This window comes from Oncorhynchus mykiss, chromosome 1 (assembly GCF_057628025.1).
Source record: "Oncorhynchus mykiss isolate SJ-2025 chromosome 1, ASM5762802v1, whole genome shotgun sequence".
NCBI classification, from domain to species: Eukaryota; Metazoa; Chordata; class Actinopteri; order Salmoniformes; family Salmonidae; genus Oncorhynchus; species Oncorhynchus mykiss.
The window spans coordinates 53,804,916-53,832,500 of NC_143022.1; the positions used below are offsets into that span (position 1 = coordinate 53,804,916).

At 46.4% G+C, this 27,585-nt stretch overlaps 2 protein-coding genes across 7 annotated transcripts in view; one reads left to right on the forward strand and one right to left on the reverse strand.

Moving 5' to 3' along the window:
• LOC110524604 (prickle-like protein 1) overlaps positions 1-27,585 on the forward strand; it is a 49,752-nt gene that overhangs the window by 21,550 nt on the left and 617 nt on the right. For 2 of the 3 annotated variants that reach the window (XM_021604437.3, XM_036979638.2), the window contains exons 2-8: positions 17,510-17,707; positions 19,572-19,685; positions 20,898-21,035; positions 23,648-23,851; positions 24,049-24,235; positions 24,480-25,391; positions 25,586-27,585. The exon at positions 25,586-27,585 is cut by the window's right edge and continues 617 nt beyond it. In XM_021604437.3, the coding sequence (XP_021460112.3) occupies positions 17,528-17,707; positions 19,572-19,685; positions 20,898-21,035; positions 23,648-23,851; positions 24,049-24,235; positions 24,480-25,391; positions 25,586-26,532 (2,682 nt within the window). In that variant the 5' untranslated portion in view covers positions 17,510-17,527 and the 3' untranslated portion in view covers positions 26,533-27,585. Of the gene's footprint in view, positions 1-4,234; positions 4,762-17,509; positions 17,708-19,571; positions 19,686-20,897; positions 21,036-23,647; positions 23,852-24,048; positions 24,236-24,479; positions 25,392-25,585 lie in introns of those variants that run through there. The other variant, XM_021604428.3, reaches the window with a different exon arrangement.
• The window catches only part of LOC110524618 (periphilin-1), a 33,885-nt gene continuing 33,706 nt past the window's right edge, over positions 27,407-27,585 (reverse strand). For all 4 annotated transcript variants that reach the window (XR_016495845.1, XR_016495847.1, XM_021604448.3 and 1 more), the window contains one exon: positions 27,407-27,585. This exon is cut by the window's right edge and continues 1,136 nt beyond it. The gene's annotated coding sequence lies outside the window, so the exon portion shown is untranslated.

Here is a 27,585-nt window from a genome sequence, read left to right on the forward strand (position 1 = left end):
AAAGTGGCGGCACATCTAGACTATGTATATTGCCCCGAGATGTTTTGACAGGCCACTCACAGATGTGTTATGTAGGCATTGCTTTTGCGATGCAATTCAATGCCATTCAATGCAATTCAATGCAATGCATGGAGGAGTTCCATGATTGGAACAATATCCTGGTACTCCAGTTACATCTAAATATAATGGAATAGAATATCCCTGTACATTCCATTCCTTTACATACTTGCAAAGTAATTTGTTACATATTCCCTCACGCGGTCTGACATCATATACTAGAAACCTTATTTTGCTTGTATAACTTAATACCATTATGGACCGTAATCCATTTGCAGTCAAGGTTTAAAAGTTCAGATGCGGCCATTGCAAAATAGAAATAAAAAATGATTTTCTAATATTTTTCATTATGATTAATGACGCTTGCTGGTGTGATGAATCACACAATAATCCCTTTCTGAAAGGTTAAGTGTATAACACATTTATAACGATTACTTAACCAAATGCCCAATCCCAACATGACATTAATACCAATGTAGTTTGACATTAAAATAGCCAGGCAGCGATGTGTTCTCACTGTTCTCAATGCTCTGTATTCAAATGCACCGGCGACGTGCCTGCCCAGCTGTGTGAGAACTGTTAAAATGGGTTATCTGAGGGTTAGAAGGCTAACAAGCCTCTAAGCCCCATCCCACCATGCTCTGTCTGACCTGGGTTTGTCAGCACCAATCTAGCTAAGTCAATATCAACGCTGCCTGTTCCACCAATGACTGTTCTGCTACTGTAGCTACACCACCACTACCAGTTGAACTTTTTCTCTCCCCCCCTTTTCTGACCCCTTTTCTCCCCCTCTTTCAGTGCATCAAATGGATTGTTATTACAGTAGAGTGATAGGGGTTTATGGGGTTTATTTATCTTTATGACTCTGGGGCTTTGTGTCAGGCTCCTCTCCTGGTGATACCCTAGGTGCATTGGCAGGTCATTAAAGGCCTCGAGAATGAGACAGTCAGGCTTCTAGCTTTTATGATAAGGTAACTCACACATCAGTGGGTGCTATTCTCAACAATGGGCCCTGAACGACAACAGTAAACTGTAAACTAACCCTAACCCTAAACCGCACTGCGGGGGAGAGGAGTCCCATAGCCGAGATTGTCATGACCTTCTCGTTGCCCCTACACTGTTTCCGCTTTATAGCCTCTGTGATGGGGTAGGGTTGAGGATATATGATAGGCTATATGCCACTTAGCAGACGTTTCTATCAAAAAGAAGCCTGCAAGAAAAGCAGTGCACGTTGTTAGTATGTGATCCCTGCGAGAAATTGAACCCACGACTTTGCCAACTGAGCCGCACATGACCACTAGTGTGATGACGTGAATTGCGATACGTAGGCCATGAACTCATACAACTGCACAGTTGTGAAATATTTTACTGGGCATCTTACAACCCCGTGGGATTGTGTTTGCTACCCCAGACTTTTTGGTTTTGTGAGTCCGTGTTCAAGGGCGAGGCCAGTTTGACCACTGAAGAATGTTGTGTGTTGTTTTATTATTGTTTGGTGTTGGTCCTGCCTCCTGACGTTAGTCCTGTCCTGTCATTGTCGAGGCATGCTATAGCTAGACTCTAACTGGAGGGCAACGACAGCGAGGTGAGCTTGTGGGGTTTTGTTTAACTGCATTAGAAGGTGATACGGACCAGAGACCAGGTGTGAGGTGCAGCTTGGTCGTGTGTGTGTGTGTGTGTCTGTGTGTCTGGGGCTGTAAAGCCCCCGGTGGTAGACATTTATGGATGACCCCTAAGGGTCACAGGTCAGGGGTGTGTGGAACACATACACAAGTGAGGGATGTTGGGCTTGTCTTGTGGTCAAACCTTGAACTGTGAAATTGTCAGAGACCCCTTTCTAACAATAGAGTTGTACCGCAGCCAGCTTCAGAATGGAAGACAATGTTTTTCTTGTTTATGTACTGTGTCTGGTAGAGTGGAATAAGAAACATATGCATGAAACACATGATGAACACATGGCCGAAATGGTTGACGTCTTTTGACATTGACTTGAAATGATGTATTGATAGATTCAGTCATCAAACTTAAGAGTTGTATAATTGATGAAAGATTGGGCTCACGAGTGGCACAGCGGTCTAAGGCACTGCATCTCATTGCTGGAGGCATCACTACAGACCCTGGTTCGATTCCAGGCTGTATCACAACTGGCCGTGATTGGAATTCCCATAGGGCGTCGCACAATTTTCCCAGCGTCGTCCGGGTTTTGCCGGGGTAGGCTGTCATTATAAATAAGAATTTGTGGAACTGACTTACCTAGTTAAATAAAGGTTAAATAAAAAATGTAAAAATTCAAATGTGTGGGATAAGATTCAATTGAATGTATATGGATTCAGGCAAATGTCAGATCCGCATTGAAGTGACAATCCACGAGTGCCACTGCAACACTCTTCCATGTGCATCGGCCCTTTGAACCAGTAAGTCAACTTTCTTCCAATCACGATGAGAAGGAAGTCTGACAATTTCAATATCACCACATAGCCAACGTAGAAATCTACAGTCAGATTTCCATAGTTTGTAGATATTACATCCCGTTTAGTGACTTTCAGTTAAAACCACTTAACAATTTGTATCTGTTTCTTATCGCTATTCTATAGAATTTCTGTAACTGATGTTTTTCCAATTCAACCTTGTCTTGGCCTGAATAGCCTGCAGGCAAGATGCAGAGTTGTCCCTCCCTCTATGACTTGCTAATGAGGCAGGGGCAGAAGGTCATTTGGGTCGGTGCAAAGGCCTGTGGCCTGCACTGGGACCTGCTGTGTGGTGTGTCAGTGGGGCTCCCCGGCCTTGGCTGCAACACTGGCATTGTCCACAGACACACACACACACACAGTACACACACTCAAACAAAAGCATACACACAATATTATTTTCAGTGAAATCAACTATCATTCATATTAGGATAAAGCCTGATATTTCCCTAACTCTGAGGTGGCTAGGCATGTGGTGTCCCCCATAATGATGTCCCCAGTATAGCTAGGAAATTTGTTTAGACATGGACAGACCTCCAGCCACCACAGAGGAAGCACAGGGTGACAGTCTCCACAACCTCAGCCTCAGCCTGAGGCAATAGACAACAGGAAGAACTTCTACACCTTTTACACATTCCTTTCCTCAGGACAGGAAGGAGACGGAGAGGTCAACTGTCCTGTGAAGTTGGGTTCAATTTCATTTCAATTCAATTCAGCCAAGTCAGGGAGTTTGGAATTTCATTTTACTTCCTGAATTGACTGAATTAAAATAGAATTGACTCCAGACCTGCTGTCCTGCTTGCTCATATCGGGGGGAGTTTCTGTCAGTAGTTCCTTAGTCAAAGGCCACTGAACAGGGGCAATACACAATACTCAACACATCATAAATTCGGTACAATGGTTCCAGCATGTTTGTCAGTGAACTGGTGCCAATGTGACCTTTCAACCCTACACAGATTTCAGAGATGAAATTGTAAGTTTATGATACTTAGAAAAGTTTATTATCCTCTCTCTGTCTAAAATGTCTGACCTCCTACCCCCTGAGTGTAGCTGATAATAGAGCTTCCTTGTGGAAGTGGTTCATTTGTATTGAGACTATAGAGACTACTTCTGTTATTGTTATGTAAAGCACCCCTGTGGATTGAATCCAGAGTTGCATTATTCTTTCTCTGTGATGCGGTCTTGCTGACGTCATTGTTGACTGGGAACGTAAGGGAGGACTTTCAGCAGGCAGTTCAGTATTGTAGGGGACAGGGAGAAGTGGTCAATGGTCATGTGATGGAAAATGTTTTCTTAGCACACTCAAACTGAGACTGCCTGCATCTTACAAGACTACCCTCCTTAAAGAAGCATAGGTCACATTGTATCACATCAGGAAATACAAGACGTGAGGTTCTAATAAAATAAGATTTTACAACACTGAACACTTCCCACAGTTCCTGCAACAGTTTAATAGGGGAAGGAGAGATAGGAATGTCATGTGAGAGCCATTGTCGTAGTGGGGTTGACCACCATCAGTCTGGTGGTAACCCAAGCTGTGGCATTTGTCGCTGATGTGATGTGATGCGCTCGTCAGTGAAAGAGTTCCTGTGGGGAAGGCTCACTGGTGGTTCTCATTTGATGTGTGTTTGAAGTGTGAGAGGAGGGTCACCAAAGGGCGGAGACACCCTGAGCCTGGCCCTGCCTCTGAGTGGCTGGGTTAGGGGGTGGGAAGAGGGGTTAGGGGGTGGGATACGGGGATTTACGGAGGTGGAAGAGTGTGGGAGTAGTGGGATGATCATCTGGTTGAACAGTCCTCCACACACACCCTCAAACAGTCAGTTTACACACACAGAACATACACCTCTCTGGTTTTACACTCTTTCCCTACTTTGATATGGAATGTGGCTGTGCTGACAGCTCTGGAAGAGGGAGAGAAGGCAGAGGAGGGGGGGCTAGGCTGCTGTGAGCCTGTTACTGTCCTGGATTTAGTAGAGTTACAGTAGAGGGAAACTGGAGAGAGGAGAGGAGGATCCTGTCTTGGATTGTGAGTTACAGTAGAGGGAGACTGGAGAGGAGGCTGAGCCAGCAGAAGCTGAAGGAGGAGAGGTTGCTGTCCTGGATCTTTGAGCTACCGTAGAGGGAGATTGAAAGAGGAGAGGCTGAGCCGAGAGCCATGTAGCCCAGAGCCAGTGGAGAATAACAGACAGGATTTAGTAGTGATAAGAGCCTGCTCAGGAGAGCTTTCTGCACAGAGGTAAGACCACTAAGGGCTCCGCCAAAGGAACTTTACAGTAGTGGATAAAAAAAAGCAGATTTTCAATGGCATGTATCCTAGTTGTACCGGTATGGCAGAAAGAAAAACATTGACATTTAAAATGGGACATTTTGACATTTTTAAATGTCTCACACTTCTAGGTTTAAACTGGATTTAAATAGTGATTTTTAACTGTTTTATTGGTAAGATGGGTCGCATTTATTTTTTTGTTTTGTACTCAGTCCCTTCTTTTTTAAGGAAAATAATATTTAATATGAATGCATTCTAAGTGGTGTGCTAGTATGGACATTGGTAATCAGAATTTAGGCTTACTGAGTCTGAGATTTTGGGTCCTGTAATGCTATATGTATTTGATCAGTAGTGTGGTTGATGTTGAGCTAGCTGTGTGACAGCTGCATGTGTGTTGAGAACCGGGTGCAGGCCAGGCAGGCTGTCGCGTGCAGGTGGTCCTTCTCTCAGTCCATGGCAGGCAGGGTTAGAAGTTCTGAGGGTTAGGAGTTCCCTCTCTCACACCCATTTGATCTTGGAATAACACCCCCCTGCGATGGCGGGAGGCACAGAGGTCAGCCAAACTGTAGCCTGCCGGCAACTCTTTGATATGGGACAGACAGAGCTGTGAGAAACTTGTCAAATAATTTGGACAGTTCTTTCTGCTCATGTTTTCCGTACATTGGATAGTTGGATAATGTATGTATTGGATGATGCGTTTTTATTTCATTCATGTGAAAGAGTTGCGGAGTTGATTCCCAAAGATCCAATCGTTTCAAATCTGAAACACTTGTATCTTTTCCAAATGGTTTATATGTAGGCTAGTGTTTCTTTATTTAAGTGCCAGGTATCGTACAAGGGGCTGGTTTTATCAAGTGCCAACAGGTGACAAGTCGTAATCTGAGTACACGTGCTCATTTGATTTGAAATCATCTGTTCTGCACATCTTGACGAGAGAAACATCTTGTTCGACAGACGGAGGAAGAAAAAAAAGACTTGTCTGAATATGAACTGGAGAACCTGAGACTTTTGAACGGAATACATTGTTTTCTCTGCAAGTAGACCTAGGGTCCATCCTTACTGACACCATATTCCCTGTATGGTGCACTACTTTTATTGGCCCTGGTCAAAAGTAGTGCACTAAATAGGTAATAGAGTGTCATTTGGGACGCACAGGTAGACCCTATCCAGAATGAGTCTGTGGGTGAGCCTGCGCCGAATCAGACATGTACAGTCCAGACCCGCTGACAGAGTCACATGTGATCAGTGTGCTTGTTGGGTTGTGGGCTTGTCCGTCACACGTCTCTTTGAGGAATTATGACAGTAATTCAGACCAGCAGCTGGTTATCTTCCTCTCACAAAGGGTTGTTTATCTAACATAGTAGACTATTTTAGTGTGTATGGTAACACAATAGTTTCCTTATTTGGAGGACACCTTTTCAACCGATGAGTTTAGACAGGGGGATGTCATTGAAGTGAGTGGCTGCCAATCATGACTCGTGGTTTAAATGATCTTGCGGGACTGTCACTGTCAGGTGGTTTCGCCTCTATGCTGTCTGTATGGCAGTAGCACAGCCCCTGTAATTTTCCTCATACCATGACAGAACTTTACTCTTCATTGTAATTCATAGCGCATTTAGCATTTCCATAGGAGTCTATAGTCACTGGTTACCCCAGCACGGTCTACCTCTAACCTGCCAATCCCCCCTCCTCCCATGCTACCCAGACCCCTGCAGTCTTGAATGTTTAACAGCCTTTGTAAAGATGCTTGTTAACAGGGCTTGACTTTTTTTTTTTGCCTCGGATGCATTTCTGACCGATTTGCCAAAACAGAGACCTTGTAGCCCCCAGCCGGGAGGGACTGGGTGGGGGGTGGGCGAGAGAGGGCAACAGGAACTAACCACAAGTCCCTTGTGGGAGCTATCTTTTCAACTCAGCCCGTAAAGGGTTGAGAGTTTGTCAGAATTCCGTGTGTGTACGATGGCTTGTACAGTCAGTCAGTAGATTGAAACAAAGTTGGCTGACATCTGAGGTGAGAATTAGCATACTTGCCGATGTGGTTCAAGGAATGGCATTGCTAAACACATGAGGTATTGTCTCAGTATCCTGTATTCATGTTTCACCTATCTGGATCTGGCTATACCTCCGACTTGACATTCTGCTGAGGGAGGTTCTGCTCTGAAAGATCAGTGAAGAGAGGCTTCGTCTCTGACATGTGAAAGCAAACATCTCTCTCGTTCCCTCTCTTTCTCTCTAATGAAAGTCATATGTAACCCCCCCCCCCCCCCCCCCCCCCTCATAAAGCAAAGCCCATGCTGCTACAGTCATGTTCTCTCTCTCTACTCTGCTCTACGCTCTGGCTGAACTTTCTCTATAGTTAGCCTCTATCTCCCCAACCCACTACACTCTCGCTCCTCCAACAAGCCCACATATTTTAAAGTTATTGCAGTCTCATTTGCAAGTCATTTGCAAGTCAATAGATGTGAATAGAACAAGAAGTGTCTTATTTCGCACCTCTGACTCTGACAAGTTATCTTGGTTTTGAAAGACTCCAACCGCCATGAATGCAGCAGAGATAACAGAGATCGACAGACAGAGAGAGAGCGAGACACAGAAAGAGAGACTGTAGAGAGAACCAGGCTCTTGATGGAACATGCCTTCCACAGTTGATTCACTATGAAAGGCTCTATTGTTGAAGGCTGAAGCTGCTTCGCAAGGTGTTTTAAGTGGGAGGTGTCTATCGTACCAACCCCATCTGCCTGACTTGACACCTCCTAGCACAACGCAGACATGCATCATGGTACAACGCTGAAGCATCCACTTCTACAGGCGTCATCCATCATGCTCGTGTCTGAGTGGATGCACTGTGTGTCTTGTTGTGTGTGAGCAGCCTTGTGGAGGGCAGGCATGCCAGGTGTTGGCATGAGTGAGATATGGGTTATTGGAAGGAAGGGTGTTCAGGCAGGCAGGCTGTCCTTAAGTGGAGTGCTGTTCTGTGGGTATGAATAGCTGTTTGGTAGCTGCCTGTCTGGCTGTCTGCCTGCCCTGTGTTGGGCAGTTAATCACTCATTCCTCAGGAGGTCCAGGCACTAGGCATGCGGACTGTGCTGCTCTGTGTGTGTGTAGTGTGTGTGTTCTGCTGCTGCTATCTCACAAAGAGTCGTAACTAAACGAGAAACAGGACGCAGGGCATACAGCTGACACTTAAACAGTTTGGCCTCTTGTCAGAGGAGGGGTGTGTGTGACTGCTTGCCTGCCTGCATATCTGTCTTTGTGTGCGAGAACCACACTCAGGCATTCATGCATATATGCCATTCTGAGAGAGAGACTATATATGACATTTGAAATGTCTCTATTCTTTTGGAACATCTGTGAGTGTAATGTTTACTGTTAATTTTAATTGTTTATTTAACTTATTTATTATATACTTCACTTGCTTTGGCAATGTTAACATATGAAACACATGTTAAATTTGCCAGTAAAGCCCTTGAATTTAATTTAATTTAATTGAGAGAGTGAATTCTGGCCCACTACTGTCATGCCTGACTTCTTCAAAGGCACCAGTCAAGTGTGGCTGGTTTTCTCAGCTGTGTCCCCACAGCCCTCCCCAGCCCTGTGTGCCTGCCCAGCCGTGGGGGGGTGGAAGCAGGGGTACAAGGGGGTGTGCTGACCACTGGCTGGGGAGGGATGTGGAGTCTCATTGTCAGAGCTGTAGAGCTGTGGCCCTTCCTTTGAGAAATGGCCACAACAGCCTATTCATTTACTCCATGCCTATATGTCATACAAGGCCTTTCAGCATGACTTGTACAGCTCAGAGTAGCATTTGTATAGTATGTAGTAGTTGTAGTCGCCTCCACCTCTGCAGCAGTAGTAGTATTGGTAGAACTGTACTACTGCTACTACTACTTGAGCGTTGTATGAATGTGTTTCCCTTCCATCCTCACAGAGCAAAAATGTATTGTATGTCAAAGCTGTTTTGTCATTGCTCTCTTGAAATGTAAGCTACACGCAAAGAACTGAGGAGGCCCTGAAACCTTCTGCTGCCTCAGCTCAGTGATTTCAGTGACAAGACAGATTAGTCCCCTTGCTTTTCCACTTCTCAATGTATCTCCCTGGACACACACTGCTCTCCTGTGTGTCCGGTCAGCTGTGTGAGTGTGGGTAGGTTTGTGCATGCGGGTGCAAGCTTGCGTGCGTGTGGTGGCTCAGCGTCGCGGCGAGTCATTCTTTAATCCATCTGCCCTATTTGTGTCTCTCCGTGTCAGGGTCCACTCTTCTGTCATCCCCATCTTTCCATCCATCCCTGACTTCCTCGCCCTGACTTCCTCCCCCGAGTCCCCTCTGTCTCTTCCCTATATCCATTCCAAAGAATAAAGGATGATCAGAGAGACAGACAGACACCCTTCTTCCCTCTCTCGCTGTGGCAGGTTGAAAAACAAAAACAGCCGAGGAGAAGAAGGAGAGAGAGGGAAGGAAAGAAAAAGGAGAGCGAGGGGGAAAAGAGCAGGGGCTTTGGACGTTCCCCATATGGCTCTGGGATCCACGGGGATTTGTGCCTCTTAAGGCCAGGGTACTGTTGTTTATACAGAGCTACAGTGAGGGAACCCTTTTATCTTGAGATCTTACATCCTATTCATTAGCCTCATATAGAGAGATCCAATTTGATTTGTCACATGCTTTGTCAACAACCGGTGTAGGCTACCGGTGAAATGCTTACTTTACGGGCCCTTCACAACAATGCGGAGAGGGAAATAATAGAAAAACAATATCACAAGGAATAAATAAGAAATGAGGAACGATAACTTGTCTATATACACAGGGTACCAGTAGAGTCATTGTGCAGTGGTACGAGGTAATTGGGGTAGATATTTACATATGTGTAGGGATAAAGTGACTAGGGCATCAGGATTTATAATAAACAGTAGCAGCAGTGTGTGTGATGAGTCAAAAGAGAGTTAGTGCAAAAAAAGGTCAATGCAGATTGTTAAGTAGTTAACCAATAGCTACCCGGACAAAGTATTTAGTAGTCTTATGGGTTGGGGGTTGAAGCTGTTGAGGGTCCTGTTGGTTTCAGACTTGGTGCATCAGTACCGCTTGCCGTGCGGTAGCAGAATGAAGAGTTTTTAGGGCCTTCCTCTGACACCGCCTGGTATAGAGGTCCTGGATGGCAGTGAGCTTGGCCCCAGTGATGTACTTGTCTTTACGCACTACCCTCTGTAGCGCCTTGCGGTTGGATGCCAAGAAGTTGCCATACCAAGCAGGGATGCAGCCAGTTAAGTTGCTCTCAATGGTGCAGTTGTAAAACGTTTTGAAGATCTGAGGGCCCATGCTAAATATTTTCAGCCTCTTCAAATCAAATCAAAATCAAATCAAATCAAAATCAAATTTTATTTGTCACATACACATGGTTAGCAGATGTTAATGCGAGTGTAGCGAAATGCTTGTGCTTCTAGTTCCGACAATGCAGTAATAACCAACAAGTAATCTAACTAACAATTCCAAAACTACTGTCTTGTACACAGTGTAAGGGGATAAAGAATATGTACATAAGGATATATGAATGAGTGATGGTACAGAGCAGCATAGGCAAGATACAGTAGATGGTATCGAGTACAGTATATACATATGAGATGAGTATGTAAACAAAGTGGCATAGTTAAAGTGGCTAGTGATACATGTATTACATAAGGATACAGTCGATGATATAGAGTACAGTATATACGTATGCATATGAGATGAATAATGTAGGGTAAGTAACATTATATAAGGTAGCATTGTTTAAAGTGGCTAGTGATATATTTACATAATTTCCCATCAATTCCCATTATTAAAGTGGCTGGAGTTGAGTCAGTGTCAGTGTGTTGGCAGCAGCCACTCAATGTTAGGGGTGGCTGTTTAACAGTCTGATGGCCTTGAGATAGAAGCTGTTTTTCAGTCTCTCGGTCCCAGCTTTGATGCACCTGTACTGACCTCGCCTTCTGGATGATAGCGGGGTGAACAGGCAGTGGCTCGGGTGGTTGATGTCCTTGATGATCTTTATGGCCTTCCTGTAACATCGGGTGGTGTAGGTGTCCTGGAGGGCAGGTAGTTTGCCCCCGGTGATGCATTGTGCAGACCTCACTACCCTCTGGAGAGCCTTACAGTTGAGGGCGGAGCAGTTGCCGTACCAGGCGGTGATACAGCCCGCCAGGATGCTCTCGATTGTGCATCTGTAGAAGTTTGTGAGTGCTTTTGGTGGCAAGCCAAATTTCTTCAGCCTCCTGAGGTTGAAGAGGCGCTGCTGCGCCTTCTTCACAATGCTGTCTGTGTGAGTGGACCAATTCAGTTTGTCAGTGATGTGTATGCCGAGGAACTTAAAACTTGCTACCCTCTCCACTACTGTTCCATCGTTGAGGGGGAAGAGACGACTGTGTTGATGTGGGTGGACCATGATCATTTCTGAATGATGTGGACACCTAGGAACTTGAAGCGCTCAACCTGCTCCACTACAGCCCCGTCGATGTGGATGGGGGCGTGCTCAGCCCTCCGTTTCCAGTAGTAGCTTCTTTGCCTTCTTTGCCTTGCTGACGTTGAGGGAGAGGCTGTTGTCCTGGCACCACACTGCCAGGTCTCTGACCTCCTCCCTGTAGGCTGTCTCATCGCGTCAGTGATCAGGCCTACCACCATAGTGTCATCTGAAAATGTAATGATGGTGTTGGAGTCGTGCACAGTCGTAAGTGAACAAGGAGTACAGGAGTGGACTAAGCACACCCCTGAGGGGCCCCCATGTTAAGGGTCAGTGTGGCGGATGTGTGGTTGCCTACCCTCACCCCCTGGGGGTGGCCAGTTAGGAAGTCCAGGATCCAGTTGCAGAGGGAGGTGTTTAATCCCAGGGTCCTTTACTTAGCGATGAGTTTGGAAGGGAACTATGGCGTTGAACACTGAGCTGTAGTCAATGATCAATGAATGAATTCCCACGTAGGTGTTCCTTTTGTCCAGGTGGGAAAGGGCAGTGTGGAGTGCAATATAGATTGCATCATCTATGGATCTGTTGGGATGGTATTGGAGTGGGTCCACAGTGTCTGGGATGATGTTGTTGATGTGAACCATGACCAGCCTTTCAAAGCATTTCATGGCTACAAATGCGAGTGCTACAGGGCGATAGACATTTAAACAGGTTACCTTAGCGTCCTTGGGCAAAGGGACTATGGGAGTTGGCTTGAAACATGTAGATATTACAGTCTGGGTCAGGGGAAGGTTGAAAATGTCAGTGAAGACACTTGCCAGCTGGTAAGTGCATGCTCTGAGTATGCGTCCTGGTAATCCATCTGGCCCTGCGGCCTTGTGAATGTTAACCTGTTTGAAGGTCTTACTCACATCAGCTACGGAGAGCGTGATCACAGAGTCGTCCCGAACAGCTTGTGCCCTCATGCATGGTTCAGTGTCGCTAGCCTCAAAGCAAGCATATAAGGAATTTAGCTTGTCTGGTAAACTCGCGTCACAGCTTGTAATCCGTGATAGTTTGCAAACCCTGCCACATCCGCAAGCATGAGAGCCAGTGTAATATGATTCAATCTTGGTGCTGTATTGATGGTTGGCCTGTTTGATGGTTCGTCAGAAGGTGTAGCGTGATTTCTTATAAGCTTCCGGATTAGTTTCCCGCTTCTTGAAAGCGGATGCGGATGTTGCCTGTAATCCATGGGTTCTTGTTGGGATATGGACGTACGCACACTGTAGGGATGACATTGTCAATGCACTTATTAATGAAGCCGGTGACTGATGTTTCTTAATGCCATCAGATGAATCCCAGAAACATATTCCAGTCGGTGATAGCGAAACAGTCTTGTAGCTAAGCATCTGCTTCATCTGACCGCTTCAGTCATCTGGTACTGGTACATCCTGTTTGAGTTTTTGCTTGTAAGCAGGAATAAGGAGGATATAGTTATGGTCAGATTTGCCAAATTAAGGGGCAGGGAGAACATTGAATGTCTCTGTGTGTGGAGTAAAGATGATCTAGTTTTTTTGCCTCTAGTTGCACAGGTGTCATGCTGGTAGAAATGAGGTAAAACGGATTTTAAAGTCACCGGCCACTCGGAGCACTGCCTCTAGGTGAGCATTTTCTTGTTTGCTTTTGGCCCTATACAGCTCGTTGAGTGCGGTCTTAGCATCGGTTTGTGGTGGTAAAAATTTTGGTAAACAACTTATCATGATGTATTTTAACTCCGGCGAGCAGAACCTTGAGACTCCAGAAGCTCTTTTCGGTCATAGGAAACGATGGTGGAAACATTACGTACAAAAAAGTTGAGATCAGCATGAAAAAAATACACAAAATAGAACAATTGGTCAGGAGCCCGTAAAACTGCCACTATTCCCTCCAGCTCCATTCTTCAGCTGTAGAGAATATCCCCTATATAGTGCACTACTTTTAAACATAGAGCTTTGGTCAAAAGTACTACACTATATACTCTAGGGTGCCATTTGGGATGTAACCATTGCTTTAGCCTAACATGTGTTACCCTCAATCAAAGAGACATAGCATCATGATGAGCTACACTGAGTGTACAAAACATCAAGAACAACTTCCTAATATTGAGTTGCATCCCCTCCCCATTTTTTCCCTCAGAACATCCTCAATTTGTCGGGGTATGGACTCTACAAGGTGTCAAAAGCGTTCCACAGGGATGCTGGCCCACGTCGACTCCAATGCTTCCCACAGTTGTGTCAAGTTGGCGGGATGTCCTTTGGGTGGTGGATCATTGATACACACAGAAAACTGTTGACCGTGAAATACCCAGCAGCGTTGTAACCGGTGCGCCTGGCACCTACTACCATTACCCATTCAAAGGCACTTACAGTACATTCCAAAAGCATTCAAGTCCCTTGACTTTTCCCACATTTTGTTATGTTATTATTCTAAAATGGATTAAATAAATAAAAATGTCTGTCATCAATCTTCACACAATACCCCATAATGACAATGCGAAAACAAGTTTAGAAATGTTTGCTAATAAAAAAAAAGAAATACCTTATTTACATGAATATTCAGACCCTTTGCAATGAGACTCGAAATTGAGCTCAGGTGCATCCCGTTTCCATTGATCATCCTTCAGATGTTTCTACAACTTGATTGCAGCTCACCTGTGGTAAATTCAATTTAATGGACATGATTTGGAAAGGCACACACCTGTCTGTATAGGGTCCCACAGATGACAGTGCATGTCAGAGCAAAAACCAAGCCATGAGGTTGAAGGAATTGTCCGTAGAGCTCCGAGACAGGATTGTGTCGAGGCACAGATCGGGGGTAGGGTACCAAAACATTCTGCAGCATTGAAGGTCCCCAAGAACACAGTGGCCTCCATCATGCTTAAATGGAAGAAGATTAAAACCACCAAGACTCTTCCTAGAGCTGGCCGCCCGGCCAAACTAAGCATCAGGGGAGAAGGGCCTTGGTGGAGGTGACCAAGAACCCGATGGTCACTTTGACATTGCTCCAGAGTTCCTCTGTGGAGATGGGAGAATCTTCCAGAAGGAGAGCCATCTCTGCAGCACTCCACAAATCAGGCTTTTATGATAGAGTGGCCAGACGGAAGCCACTCCTCAGTAAAAGACTCAGTAAAAGGACTCTCAGACCATGAGAAACAAGATGCTCTGGTCTGATGAAACTAAGATTGAACTTTTTGGCCTGAATGACAAGCGCCACGCCCGGAGGAAACCTGGCACCATCCCTACGGTGAAGCATGGTGGTGGCAGCATCATGCTGTGGGGATGTTTTTCAGTGGCAGGGACTGGGAGACTAGTCAGGATCGAGGGAAAGATGAATGGAGGAAAGCACAGAGAGATCCTTGATGAAAACCTGCTTCAGAGTGCTCTGGACTTCAGACTGGGGCAAAGCTTCTCCTTCCAACGGCGACCCTAAGCACATAGCCAAGACAACGCAGGAGTGGCTTCAGGACAAGTCTCTCAATGTCCTTGAGTGGCCCAGCCAGAGCCCGGACTTTAACCCGATCCAACATCTCTGGAAAGACCTGAAAATAGCTGTGTAGCGACACTCCCCATCCAACCTGACAGAGCTTGACAGGATCTGCAGAGAAGAATGGGAGAAACTCCCCACATACAGGTGTGCCAAGCTTGTAGCATCATACCTAAGAAGACTCGATGCTGTAATCACTGCCAAAGGTGCTTTAACAAAGTACTGAGGAAAAGGTGTAAATACTTATGTAAATGTGATATTTCAGTAGATTTTTTTTATTACATAGGGCAAAAAAATCCTAAACTGTTTTTGCTTTGTCATTATGGGGTATTGTGTGTAGTTTGATGAGGGAAAAAAACAAATTGTATACATTTTACAATAAGGCTGTAACATAACAAAATGTGGAAAAAGTCCGAATGCACTGTGCAGTCGTGGCCAAAAGTTTTGAGAATGACACAATTATTAATTTTCACAAAGTCTGCTGCGTTAGTTTGTATGATGGCAGTTTGCATATACTCCAGAATGTTATGAAGAGTGATCAGATGAATTGCAATTAATTAAAAAGTCCCTCTTCGCCATGCAAATGAACTGAATCCCCCAAAATAATTTGCACTGCATTTCGGCCCTGCCACAAAAGGACCAGCTGACATCATGTCAATGATTCTCTTTTTAACACAGGTGTGAGTGTTGATGAGGACAAGGCTGGAGATCACTCTGTCATGCTGATTGAGTTCGAATAACAGACTGGAAGCTTCAAAAGGAGGGTGGTGCTTGGAATCATTGTTCTTCCTCTGTCAACCATGGTTACCTGCAAGGAAACACGTGCCATCATCATTGCTTTGCACAAAAAGGTCTTCACAGTCAAGGATATTGCTGCCAGTAAGATTGCACCTAAATCAACCATTTATCGGATCATCAAGAACTTCAAGGGGGGGGGGGGGGGGTCAATTGTTGTGAAGAAGGCTCCAAGAAAGTCCAGCAAGCGCCAGGACCATCTCCTAAAGTTGATTCAGCTATGGGATCGGGGCACCACCAGAGCTTGCTCAGGAATGGCAGCAGGCAGGAGTGAGTGCATCTTCACGCACAGTGAGGCGAAGACTTTTGGAGGATGGCCTGGTGTCAAGAAGAGCAGCAAAGAAGCCACTTCTCTCCAGGAAAAACATCAGGGACAGACTGATATTCTACAATAGGTACAGGGATTGGACTGCTGAGGACTGGGTTAAAGTCATTTTCACTGATGAATCCCCTTTCCGATTGTTTGGGGCACCCAGAAAAAAGCTTGTCCGGAGATGACAAGGTGAGCGCTACCATCAGTCCTGTGTCATGCCAACAGTAAAGCATCCTGAGACCATTCATGTGTGGGGTTGCTTCTCAGCCAAGGGAGTGGGCTCACTCACAATTTTGCCTAAGAACACAGCCATGAATAAAGAACACATCCTCCGAGAGCAACTTCTCCCAACCATCCAGGAACAGTTTGGTGATGAACAATGCCTTTTCCAGCATGATGGAGCACCTTGCCATAAGGCAAAAGTGATAACTAAGTGGCTCGGGGAACAAAACATCGATATTTTGAGTCCATGGCCAGGAATCTCCCCAGACCTTAATCCCATTGAGAATTTGTGGTCAGTCCTCAAGAGGCGGGTGGACAAACAAAATTGACAGCATGCCAGGGCGGATTGCAGAGGTCTTGAAAAAGAAGGGTCAACACTGCAAATATTGACTCTTTGCATCAACTTCATGTAATTGTCAATAAAAGCCTTTGACACTTATGAAATGCTTGTAATTATACTTCAGTATTCCACAGTAAGATCTGACAAAAATATCTAAAGACACTGAAGCAGCAAACTTTGTGGAAATGTATATTTGTGTCATTCTCAAATCTTTTGGCCACGACTGTATATCTGTGGTCTTGCCTGTTCACCCTCTGAGTGGCACACATACACAATCCATGTCTCAATTGTCTCAAGGCTTTAAAATCCTTCTTAAACATATCTCCTCCCCTTCATCTACACTGATTGAAGTGGATTTAACAAGTGCCATCAATAAGGGATCATAGCTTTCACATGGATTCACCCGGTCAGACTATGCCACGGAAAGAGCAGGTGTTCTTAATGTTTTGTACACTCAGTGTGTAACTCATCGGTCTCTGAAGCATGTGCTGAACAGATAAGGTGATAAGGTGAAATTTTAAAGTGTGAGTCTGCTCGGCCTGGTTTTGCTCTCACGTCTGTGCTGAAAGGAAAAGTAATTACAGTATGAAGGTGGAATGTGCAGTCCGTTGTTGAAGTCGATGTAGAATTCAGGTACTGTAATACAAGCAGTCTGTAAAGGTCTCACAACAAGTCAAGGCATCACCTCGTAAAATGAACTTGCCAAACTGGGGGAGTTTTATAATGGTTTTCGACCCAAGCCACATGACGGGGACCCATCATGATGAAACACGGCCACAATGGCAAAAAAATAGTACCATTGTGATTTGTGAATCGTAAAGGCAAATCGTCACCAGAAGAACTTAAGTGTTACCCAGATCCCCTCTCAGTGCCTTTCGGGGAAAACATCCCACATGAAAGTGGTGGTATAGTGACTCAGTGACTGCTGAGACTGAGATTCCTGGAACGATAAGGGGAGGGGGGTTCAGCGTGTTTTATAGCAACTATCGTGGATGGGTTACCAGTCCATATCAGCACAGCTTGGTTCGGCTCGACTCAGTAGTGCGAAAAGCTTAATACTTTCGCCCTGAAGTAACACATCCCTCTCTCTCTCTCCCGCTCTCCTTCTTTCTCTCTGCAGTAGACGGCGTGGTGTGTGATGAACCCGGAGAGTGCGTGTGGTTACCAGGTCGGGGTGCGGGGCCCACGGTCTGTGATGGAACAGAAGGTCAAAAGTCGACTGAACTATGGCTTCCAGAGGAGCTCCACGTCAGACGACGACTCCGGATGTGCCCTGGAGGAGTATGCCTGGGTGCCGCCCGGCCTCAGACCCGAACAGGTGAGACGCGCCAAAATCTACACAGCACCCCCCAGTTCTAATGCATGCCCCTTAAATTCAACACTATATGCCACTAATATGCCACATATGGAATACAACCGCTGTTCCCCTGTTCCACAAAATGACAAAGCAGTATGTGATGATTACTGGTGGGAATTGAACCCACCGACCTTGCCGTTTCTAGTGTCATGCTGTTACCAACTTTTTATTTTAATTTGACCTTTATTTAACTAGGCAAGTCGGTTAAGAACAAATTCTTATTTTCAATGATGGCCTACCAGGGAACAGTGGCTGCCTTGATCGGGCAGAACGACAGATTTTTACCATGTCAGCTCGGGGATTCGATCTTGCAACCTTTCGGTTACTAGTCCAACGCTCTAACCACTAGGCTACCCGCGCAAAAGCCCAGAAGCAGATTTGCTTTTTTAGATAGGAGCTGAAAAATACCACAGTAGCTTTCTCTGTCATTATTCTCCTTGTCATAACTCCATTAGGTAAATTACCAGGCCTCCTCAGGTTTTTGTGGTGGTGGGCAGTGCAGCGGGAGGGCTTGTCAACCTGAAGCAGGACAAAGCTGCCTGTCTTTAACTGTTTAACTGTCACCGTGGCACTTTGACCCTTGGGGCGACTGGGCTGGTTACTACTTTGCCCCTCTGGGTCGTTGACCACCACTGAAGGCTACTTTACGGGGAAGGGTCATTACAGACACCAGATTAAAAAGGTGGGATGTTCTTGTCTCCTGTGTAGAGGGGGCTTCCTGCTGCTCTATTGCCCCCTATATCCACCTCCCCAGGCCAAGGGTTACAGAACAGTACACTGACAGACGCCCTTCCTCCAGGGCTGTGTGTTTCTCCACTGTAGTGATCACCCCATAATGTGCACTACAGGGCCGTTCCACAGAATAGCTGCTGTAAAGGCATTACAGTTAACCCATGCATTTACACACAAAGGGGAGGCTTTAGAGGCAGGGTTCTCCCTGTTGCTTCGGTCCCTTCTCTCCCCTTTATCTTTTTCTCCCCCGATCACCCTTCATTGCTTCCATGTGTGCTTTTTAAAAGGGAGGGAGAGGGGGATAGAGTGAGGGGAGTAAGGGAAGGGAGGGAGAGAGTGAGACCGATGAGAGAAGGAAGGGAAGGAGGCCTCCCCGGTACTTGGGAGAGTGCCACATAGCACAAGTGGACTCTGTTTGTGACAGGCCTGTAAAAGGCAGCCGTGGCGATGCCCGCTCCGAGCCGAGCCTGGTGTTGCCAGAAACCAGCAGGACGGGGTGAGCAATGGGGTCCTGATCCACGACTAAAGGCCTTCTCCAGCCTTCTCTGATCTGCCAAGATTTCTACTAATCACTAGCAGACTTTTCCATGCCCGAGTGTGTAAATAAAAATATACACATCCTGTCTCTAAGTGGCTTTGGGGTGGTGCTTGACAAGTCTGTCTGTCTCACAAGAAAGGAGCCCGCGATGTGCTAACTTTTAGGGTAGGGACACACAAACGCACGCACATACACGCACGCAGCCCATTATCCAGGGGCAGTCTGGGTAGGTATATTATTATTCCTAGTGTACTGAATAACATCTAATCTGGGACAGTGAAATAGGTTAAGAGAAATCTGTGAAGGTGCTCGTCTTTCAACAGGGAGTTGGAAAAAGGTCAGGGCTGTTTTCATGTTCTTAACCAAGAACATTTGACTTCCGTGTTACTTCACAGTATAGGCAACCCTCCGGGCTAATTTGTTTGTGTGGTAGGTGGAAGCATGGCGCTACCAACGCCAAGGTTCAATTCTCGCAAGGGTCAAATACACATATTTAAAAGAAAGATGAATTTGTTACTGTCTCTAAACATCTCTATTTTGCTGTCTATGGTCCAGGTCCAGCTGTACTTCTCCTGTCTGCCAGAGGACAAGGTCCCTTATGTTAACAGTCCCGGAGAGAAGTTCAGAATCAAACAACTCCTGTATCAACTGCCTCCGCATGACAATGAGGTAAGACTCCAAAGAGTTTGTGTGTGTATGTGCATGCATGGGTGTGTGTAGTTCATAAACTGTGTGTGTGTCTCTAGTGTGTGAGTGTTTATGCATGTGTCATAAAATGCATCCCAGTGAGCCCTCTCATTAAAGGCATCGTAACAGGGCAGGTCTCACAGAAGGATAGCACCCATTTCCCCGCAAATCCATCCCTCCCATCCCCTTTTTTTGGACTCAATGTTGTTTGAAGGGCTGTGTCCGACCCTGGTCTTTCACTGCCTTTCAGTGAACCTCTGTTTAACACCACCTTACTACCTACCAGGGTTGGTGTCAATTCCATTTAAATTCAGACTAGAAATAAACTTCCAAGTCCAATTCTCCAGGCAAAAACAACATTTTATTTGACTTCCAGTTGACGGAGTTGAAATGGAATTCACTCCATCCCTGTCACCTATAGCTCCACGCCATTCTGGTCATGTGCGGGAGGACAAGACATTCACGTTGCCGGCATCACAGAGTTTTTAGTCCCTTGGTCCCACACTGGGTCACAGACTGAAATGGCGTGGGCACAATACGTCTTTTGACTTAATGATGTGCTGGGAGCCCCCGCTAGCAGGATTCTTGTCCTAGATGTGGTCTTTATGGGGACAGAACTGTGGGACGGCAAGGCATTATTGGGACGGAACTGTGGGACGCTGCTGAAAGAGAAAGTCTTTCTTTATGCCACCGCCACTAACAGTGGCACCACTGCCCGAGCTGCCTACCCCGTGTCTCTTTGTTGCTCGCCCTCTCGTGATTTCACTCTAAACACAACCCTTGTTTGTGTAAACTGTTAATGTCTGCCTTCCCTTGTTAGCGGTTTAGGAGGGAGGCATCAAAAAGGGGGTGTTAAAATAGTTCTCAGTCAGAGCTAAGCCAGGCTTAGGTTTAGGGTGGAGGATTGGAGTGGGGATGACGGAGGTGGGAGGGCAAGAGATGGCTTTGTTGAACATGCCCTGGTATGCAGCTCAACTTTCTCTCTGTCTGATGATGATTGAAGGACTGACCTGTGTGCGTTTTACTAAAACACTAAAATACCTATTTCCTCCTAGTTTGACGTCGACTCCACTCCCTCATGTTGGTTGTCACTCTTTGCTCCGTTTGTGGTTGTACAATAAAAAGTCCACTTTCCCTGTGTTTGACTGTTTCTTCTATCCCTCTCCCTCCCTCACTTTCCCTCCCTCCCCCCAGGTGCGATACTGCCAGTCTCTCAGTGAGGAGGAGAAGAAGGAGCTCCACATGTTCAGTGTGCAGAGGAAGAAGGAGGCACTGGGGAGGGGCTCCCTCAAACTGTTGCCCCGGGCCCTGCTACACAGTGTCTGTGAACATGTACGTCCCCGCTCTGCCTCTCTCACCTTACCTCAGTCCCTAACAGGACACACTGATCCACATTACTCAAGTAACTTATGTATACTATTGAGAAACCGATTACAGAGAGATGTAGCCTTTTTGTTTATCCCATTGTGAATAGAAGGCTAGACATCCCTAAACATATGCTGGATTTTCAGCCATGCAGTCGATAATCTAAAAAGCCTCTCAGTGGCTTGGAGAGTCATTAGAAGGTTGGCGGACTGTACTGCACTCTGCTGTGCTCGCACCACATTCAGTGTTTTATTTCGTCAATTTACAAATGGGTCCTGAGCAGCCTGGGGTTGACCACCATTTTTATTTAACTAGGCAAGTCAGTGAAGAACAAATTCCTATTTACAATGACGGCCTACCCCGGCCGACGCTGGGCCAATTATGCGCCGTCCTATGGGACTCCCAATCAGGGCCGGATGTGATACAGCCTGGATTCGAACCAAGGACTGTAGTGATGCCTCTTGCACTGAGTGCCTTAGATGCAGTGCCTTAGACCGCTGCGCCACTCGGGAGCCCTCTTGTCAAAACACAGCTCTCTGGTGGCTCTCCCGCCAGTCAACATCACTCACTCCACTCCAAGATAAAGGCTGTTTTCTCATCAACGCTGATGCTTGTTCAATGCCCGCTTTAGTTTTGCCGTGTGTGAGTACTGTGTGTGTGAGAGCGAGAGAGAGAGAGAGAGTGCATGTTAAAAGCAAGGCCTGTGTGTCCCCACATGGCATACAGAGACAAACAAACAAGAGCCTGACAACCTGACCGCAGTGGGACCATAGTGGACCACAGTTAGCCTCACGGTCATAATTCCCATAACAACACCAGATGCCATGTTCTGTACTGACGCGGTCTCAACACAGATGGAAGGGAATTGGCCACGTCTCTCAACCCCCCCCCCCCCCCCCCTTTCTCCTCAGTAGGGCATGGAAGCTGCTCTGACAATACTGTATAGTTTAACAAGCTACACTAAAGCTACCCTTCGGAAAAATATATTTTACTTAGCTAAAGTTACTTTGAAAAAGGTAATAGTGAAGACATCAAAACTAGGAAATAACACATATGGAATCATGTAGGAACAAAAAAAGTGTAAAACCAATCTAAATATATTTGAGATTCTTCAAAAGTAGCCACCCTTTGCCTTGATGGCAGCTTTGCACACTCTTGGCATTCTCTCAACCAGCTTCACCTGGAATGCTTTTCCAACAGTCTTGAAGGAGTTCCCACATATGCTGAGCACTTGTTGGCTGCGTTTCCTTCAATCTGCGGTCCAACTCACCCCAAATCATCTCAAATGGGTTGAGATAGGGTGATTGTGGAGACCAGGTCATCTGATGCAGCACTCCAGCACTCTCCTTCTTGGTCAAATAGTCCTTACACATCCTGGAGGTGTGTTGAGTCATTGTCCTGTTGAAAAACAAATGATAGTCCCACTAAGCACAAACCAGATGGGATGGTGTATCGCTGCAGAATGCTGTGGTAGCCATGCTGGTTAAGTGTGCCTTGAATTCTAAATAAATCACAGTGTCACCAGCAAAGCACCATCACACTGCCTTCTCCATGCTTCATGGTGGGAACCACACATGCGGAGATCATCAGTTCACCTACTCTGTGTCTCACAAAGACACAGCGGTTGGAACCAAAAATCTCAAATTTGGACTCATCAAACCAAAGGACAGATTTCCACCGGTCTAATTTCCTTTGCTTGTGTTTCTTGGCCCAAACAAGTCTCTTCTTATTATTGTTGTCCTTTAACAGTGGTTTCTTTGCAGCAATTCAACCATGATACACACAGTCTCCTCTGAAGAGTTGATGTTGAGATGTCTGTTACATGAACTCAGTGAAGCATTTATTTGGGCTGCAATTTCTGAGGCTGGTAACTAATGAACTTATCCTCTGCAGCAGAGTTAACTCTGGGTCTTCCTTTCCTGTGGTGGTCCTCATGAGAGCCAGTTTCATCATAGGGCTTGATGGTTTTTGCAATTGTACTTGAAGAAACTTTCAAAGTTCTTGACATTTTCCAGAATGTCTTAAAGTAATGGACTGTTGTTTCTCTTTGCTTATTTAAACTGTTCTTGTCATAATATGGACTTGGTCTTTTACCAAATAGGGCCATCTTCTGAATACCACACCTACCTTGTCATAACACAACTGATTGGCTCAAACGCATTAAGGAAAGAAATTCCACATTTTAAAAAGGCACACCTGTTAATTGAAATGCATTCCAGGTGACTACCTCATAAAGCTGGTTCAGAGAATGCCAAGAGTGTGGAAAGCTGCCATCAAGACAAAGGGTGGCTACTTTGAAGAATCTCAAATATAAACTATATTTTGATTTGTTTAACACCTTTTTGGTTACTACATGAGTCCACATGTGTTGTCTTCACTATTATTCTACAAATAGTCAAAATTAAGAAAAACCCTTGAATGAGTAGGTGTGTCCAAACTATTGGCTGGTACTGTATACCGATTAATTCTAAACTAAAATGAATGTATAAATATTTTGAGCTTAGTCAAATACTACAGTATACAACCTCTAGTTTGAGAGTGAAACTCTGTTCCTGTCCGTGTTGTTGTTTTCATTACAGTGTGGGGAGAGCGTCAATGGTGGAGAGATGGCGGTGTTTGCCTCCAGAGCGGGTCCTGGGCTGGTCTGGCACCCAGCATGCTTTGCGTGCTCCATGTGTAGCGAACTGCTGGTGGACCTCATCTACTTCTACCAGGACGGAAAGATCCACTGTGGCCGACACCACGCTGAACTGCTCAAACCACGTTGCTCAGCCTGCGACGAGGTGAGACGTTTGTGTGTGGGGTGTGAAGAGCCATTGTGGCGGCACACCAAGCATTGTTCCTAAAAACCATGCTGGGTCGGAATTGAACTCACACCAACACTGACATATGTTCTCTGAAGGCAACGTCAATAACCGCTAGACCAAACCAAGCCGCGTGACGCACTTCTCAAGCTACTTGTTTGTGTGTCTGTCTTCAGGTTATCTTCTCTGATGAGTGCACAGAGGCGGAGGGGCGTCATTGGCACATGAAGCACTTCTCCTGTTTCGAGTGTGAGACGGTGCTGGGGGGACAGCGCTATATCATGAAGGACGGGCGGCCATATTGCTGCGGCTGCTTCGGCTCGCTCTTCGCCGAGTATTGCGAGGCCTGCAGAGAACACATCGGTAAGCCCTGACCACTGCAGACAGACCACTGCTTCTGCCATTGTAAAAGAAATGCCAGAAACTACAATAAACTGAAATCGTGTTAGTCATCCAATGCAAAAGATCCAAGTAAGGTAACATGTCATTATTCTCAGCCAGTATAAACATGTTATATGACATATGCCTAGGAGGAACTTGACAATGATCCAGGGAATCGCACCACAAAAGTGTTTAAAAAAAATACACACATTTTTCTCTCCGCTAGGGGTGGACAATCCCCAGATGACGTATGACGGTCTCCACTGGCATGCCACCGAGGGTTGTTTCTGCTGTGCCCAGTGTAAGAGCTCTCTACTGGGCTGTCCCTTCCTGCCCAAGCAGGGCCGCATTTACTGCTCCAAGGCCTGCAGTCTGGGAGAGGATGTCCACACCTCGGACTCTGCTGACTCCGCCTTCCAGTCTGCTCGCTCCCGCGAATCCCGCCGCAGCGTCCGCATGGGCAAGAGCAGCCGCTCGGCTGACCAGTGCCGCCAGTCACTCCTCTTCTCGCCCTCCGTCAACTACAAGTTCCCTGGGTTCACCGGTGATTCCGGCAACACTGACACCCTCACCAACAAGCTGGCCCACCTGGGTTTAACCAACGAGGAGCAATTTTGGAAGGGGAGGGAGGGCACTGAGGCTCCCGAGGACCGGGAGGAAGAGGAGTGGGCCGAGCACGAGGACTACATGACACAGCTGCTGCTCAAGTTTGGGGAGCAAGGTGTCTTCCAGCAGGGTGAGACAGTCGACTCCAGACCCCCAACAGATCTGTGGATGACCGAGGCAGAGGTCAAGATGAAACAGTGTGAGCCTCAGGGCTCAAGGGCTGGGAGAGGTGGAGGAGGGTCAGGCAGCCAAAGCCTGGCCAGTAAGAAGTACCAGGCAGATATGTACTGGGCTCAGTCCCAGGATGGGTTAGGGGATTCAGCCTACGGTAGCCACCCAGGCCCTGCTAGCAGCAGAAAGCTCCAGGAGCTGGAGATGGAGCACAGGGCTGGTAGCATCGGGGATAAAGGCTTCCAGAGGGAGGAAAAACAGTGGTATGATGACTCTCTGGAGTGTATCACAGATGGGCTGAAACAGACAGATCAGAGCGTCAGGGACTCGATGGACTCACTGGCACTGTCCAACATCACCGGTAAGACATGTTACATCTCTATTGGAATAGCCTTTTAGTCCAGGACTAGGCTTAACCAGGTTTTGATCTGTGTAGCATACTACCTTTCAATGTTCTGTGATGGCAGATTGCTATTTGAAACAGCATTGTGGTGAATAGACACCTTGTACAAACATATTTTCTCATTCTCTCTCCTTTTCTTCTTCTTCTTCCAGCGGCATCAGTAAACGGAGACAGTAAAGAGCGCCCTCTGGTCTACTCCTTACAAAACTTCCAGGAGCTTGAGGTAGAGAACTGTGAGAACACAAGCAACATGGGAACTCTCAATTCCTCCACGTTACACTGCAGTGCCAATTCCCTGAAGAGCCTTACATCCGAGCTGGAGCAGGTGGAGGAGAATGTACCAGAGGAAGAAGCGGCTCCTCTTCCCTCTCCCCCAAAGCCACCTCACGTCCCGGAGTTGAGGAGGACTCGCTCCCAGTCCCGACCCCAACAGGTCAAGTTCTCCCCAGACGTCATTGACAACAGTCACTATGGTGACCTGCCAGTGCGCCAGCCCCCCATGAGCGAGCGGACGCGGCGGCGTGCCTACCACTTTGAAGAGCAGGACCCGGAGCTTCTTGGTTCAAGCTCCGGCCGCCATCACAACCACCACCATCACCACAGGAGGCGCCGCAGCCGCAAGTCCCGCTCCGACAACGCTCTCCACCTGGTGCCCAAGGAGAGGGCCAACCGCATGTACTTCAGAGAGGACCATAGAAGCCATAGGAGCCACGGCCACAAGGGTCCCCAGCAGCAGACCTTCCTGCCCAACCAGCAGAGGTATGGCCAGGGCCAACCTGGTCACCCCCATCCCCACCACACCACCTCAGATTACGGGCTCCAGCAGGGCCCAGCCATGGAGAGGTTCCTGGGGATGTGTGGGGACAGGGGCGAGGATGACTGGTGCTCCACCTGCTCGTCTTCCTCCTCAGAGTCTGAGTCTGAGGAGGAAGGCTTTTTCCTGGGGCAGCCCATCCCCCAGCCACACAGACACTACTATGATAACCTACCCAGCCCTAGCCACGTAGCAGGCCTGCCCTCCCCGCCTTACGGGGGAGTCCCACGGACTAAGTCCAAAAAAAAGAAGGGGCACAAGGGGAAAAACTGTATAATTTCATAACTTTTTTGTGGAGTACCCTTTTAAATTATACTGTCTGCATTGCAACCCCCCTCTAGATCTCTCATTGCCACTGTTCGGAATATGGAAATGGCCTGCCTGCTTGCAACAAATGCCCAAATTCTTTTGCCAACTGGTTGTACTACATGTCTTCTCGAGATGGATGACAAAAAACAGACATGTTTGTCAGTGGAATGGCATTGAAAGACTAAACAGATTGCATATTATTTTTTTTAACCTTTATTTAAGTAGGCAAGTCAGTTAAGAACAAATTCTCATTTACAATGATGGCCAAACCCTAACAACGCTGGGCCAATTGTGCACCGCACTATGGGACTCCCAATCACTTCCGGTTGTGATACAGCCTGGAATCAAACCAAGGTCTGTAGTGACGCCTTTAGCACTGAGATGCAGTGCCTTGGACCGCGGCACCACTCGGGAGCCCCAGTTATTAAAGGATCTACTATTTTGCTAACCAGGGTTTTAAAAATGAAAGTATGATAGTTTCTGCCAGCAAAGGTATTATAGAATACAGTATGATGACATCAGCTATTTCCATGTATGTGCTTCTTTTGTATTTAGGCTTACCAGTATGCATTTGCAGCCCTGACAAGTGGGGATAGCATATGTACTATAAAAGGGCCTGGTTGGGTTGACTATTTTATTTATGGGTCATATTATATTGTAAACAGATCAGTCATCTGTATAAATGTAAAAACTGGAATATAAAAGGCTAAGATAATAATTGTAATAAAAAAAACATAACGTCAGGTTTTTTGTTTATTTTAAAAGGAGAGCAATGTCCCCCAAAAGTTTGTACAGAACGAGTATGTGTATGAAGAATGAATATAGTGTAGAGGAACAGAAACTCCAGGAAGCTTGTTAAATAACTTTTATTACCTAACAGAAAAAGTAACACAAAGAACAGACAGTACCAGTCAAAAGTTTGGTTTGCGCTTAGTGGGACTATCATTTGTTTTTCAACAGGACAATGACCCAGGGAACTCCTTCAAGACGATTGGAAAAGCATTCCAGGTGAAGCTGGTTGAGAGAATG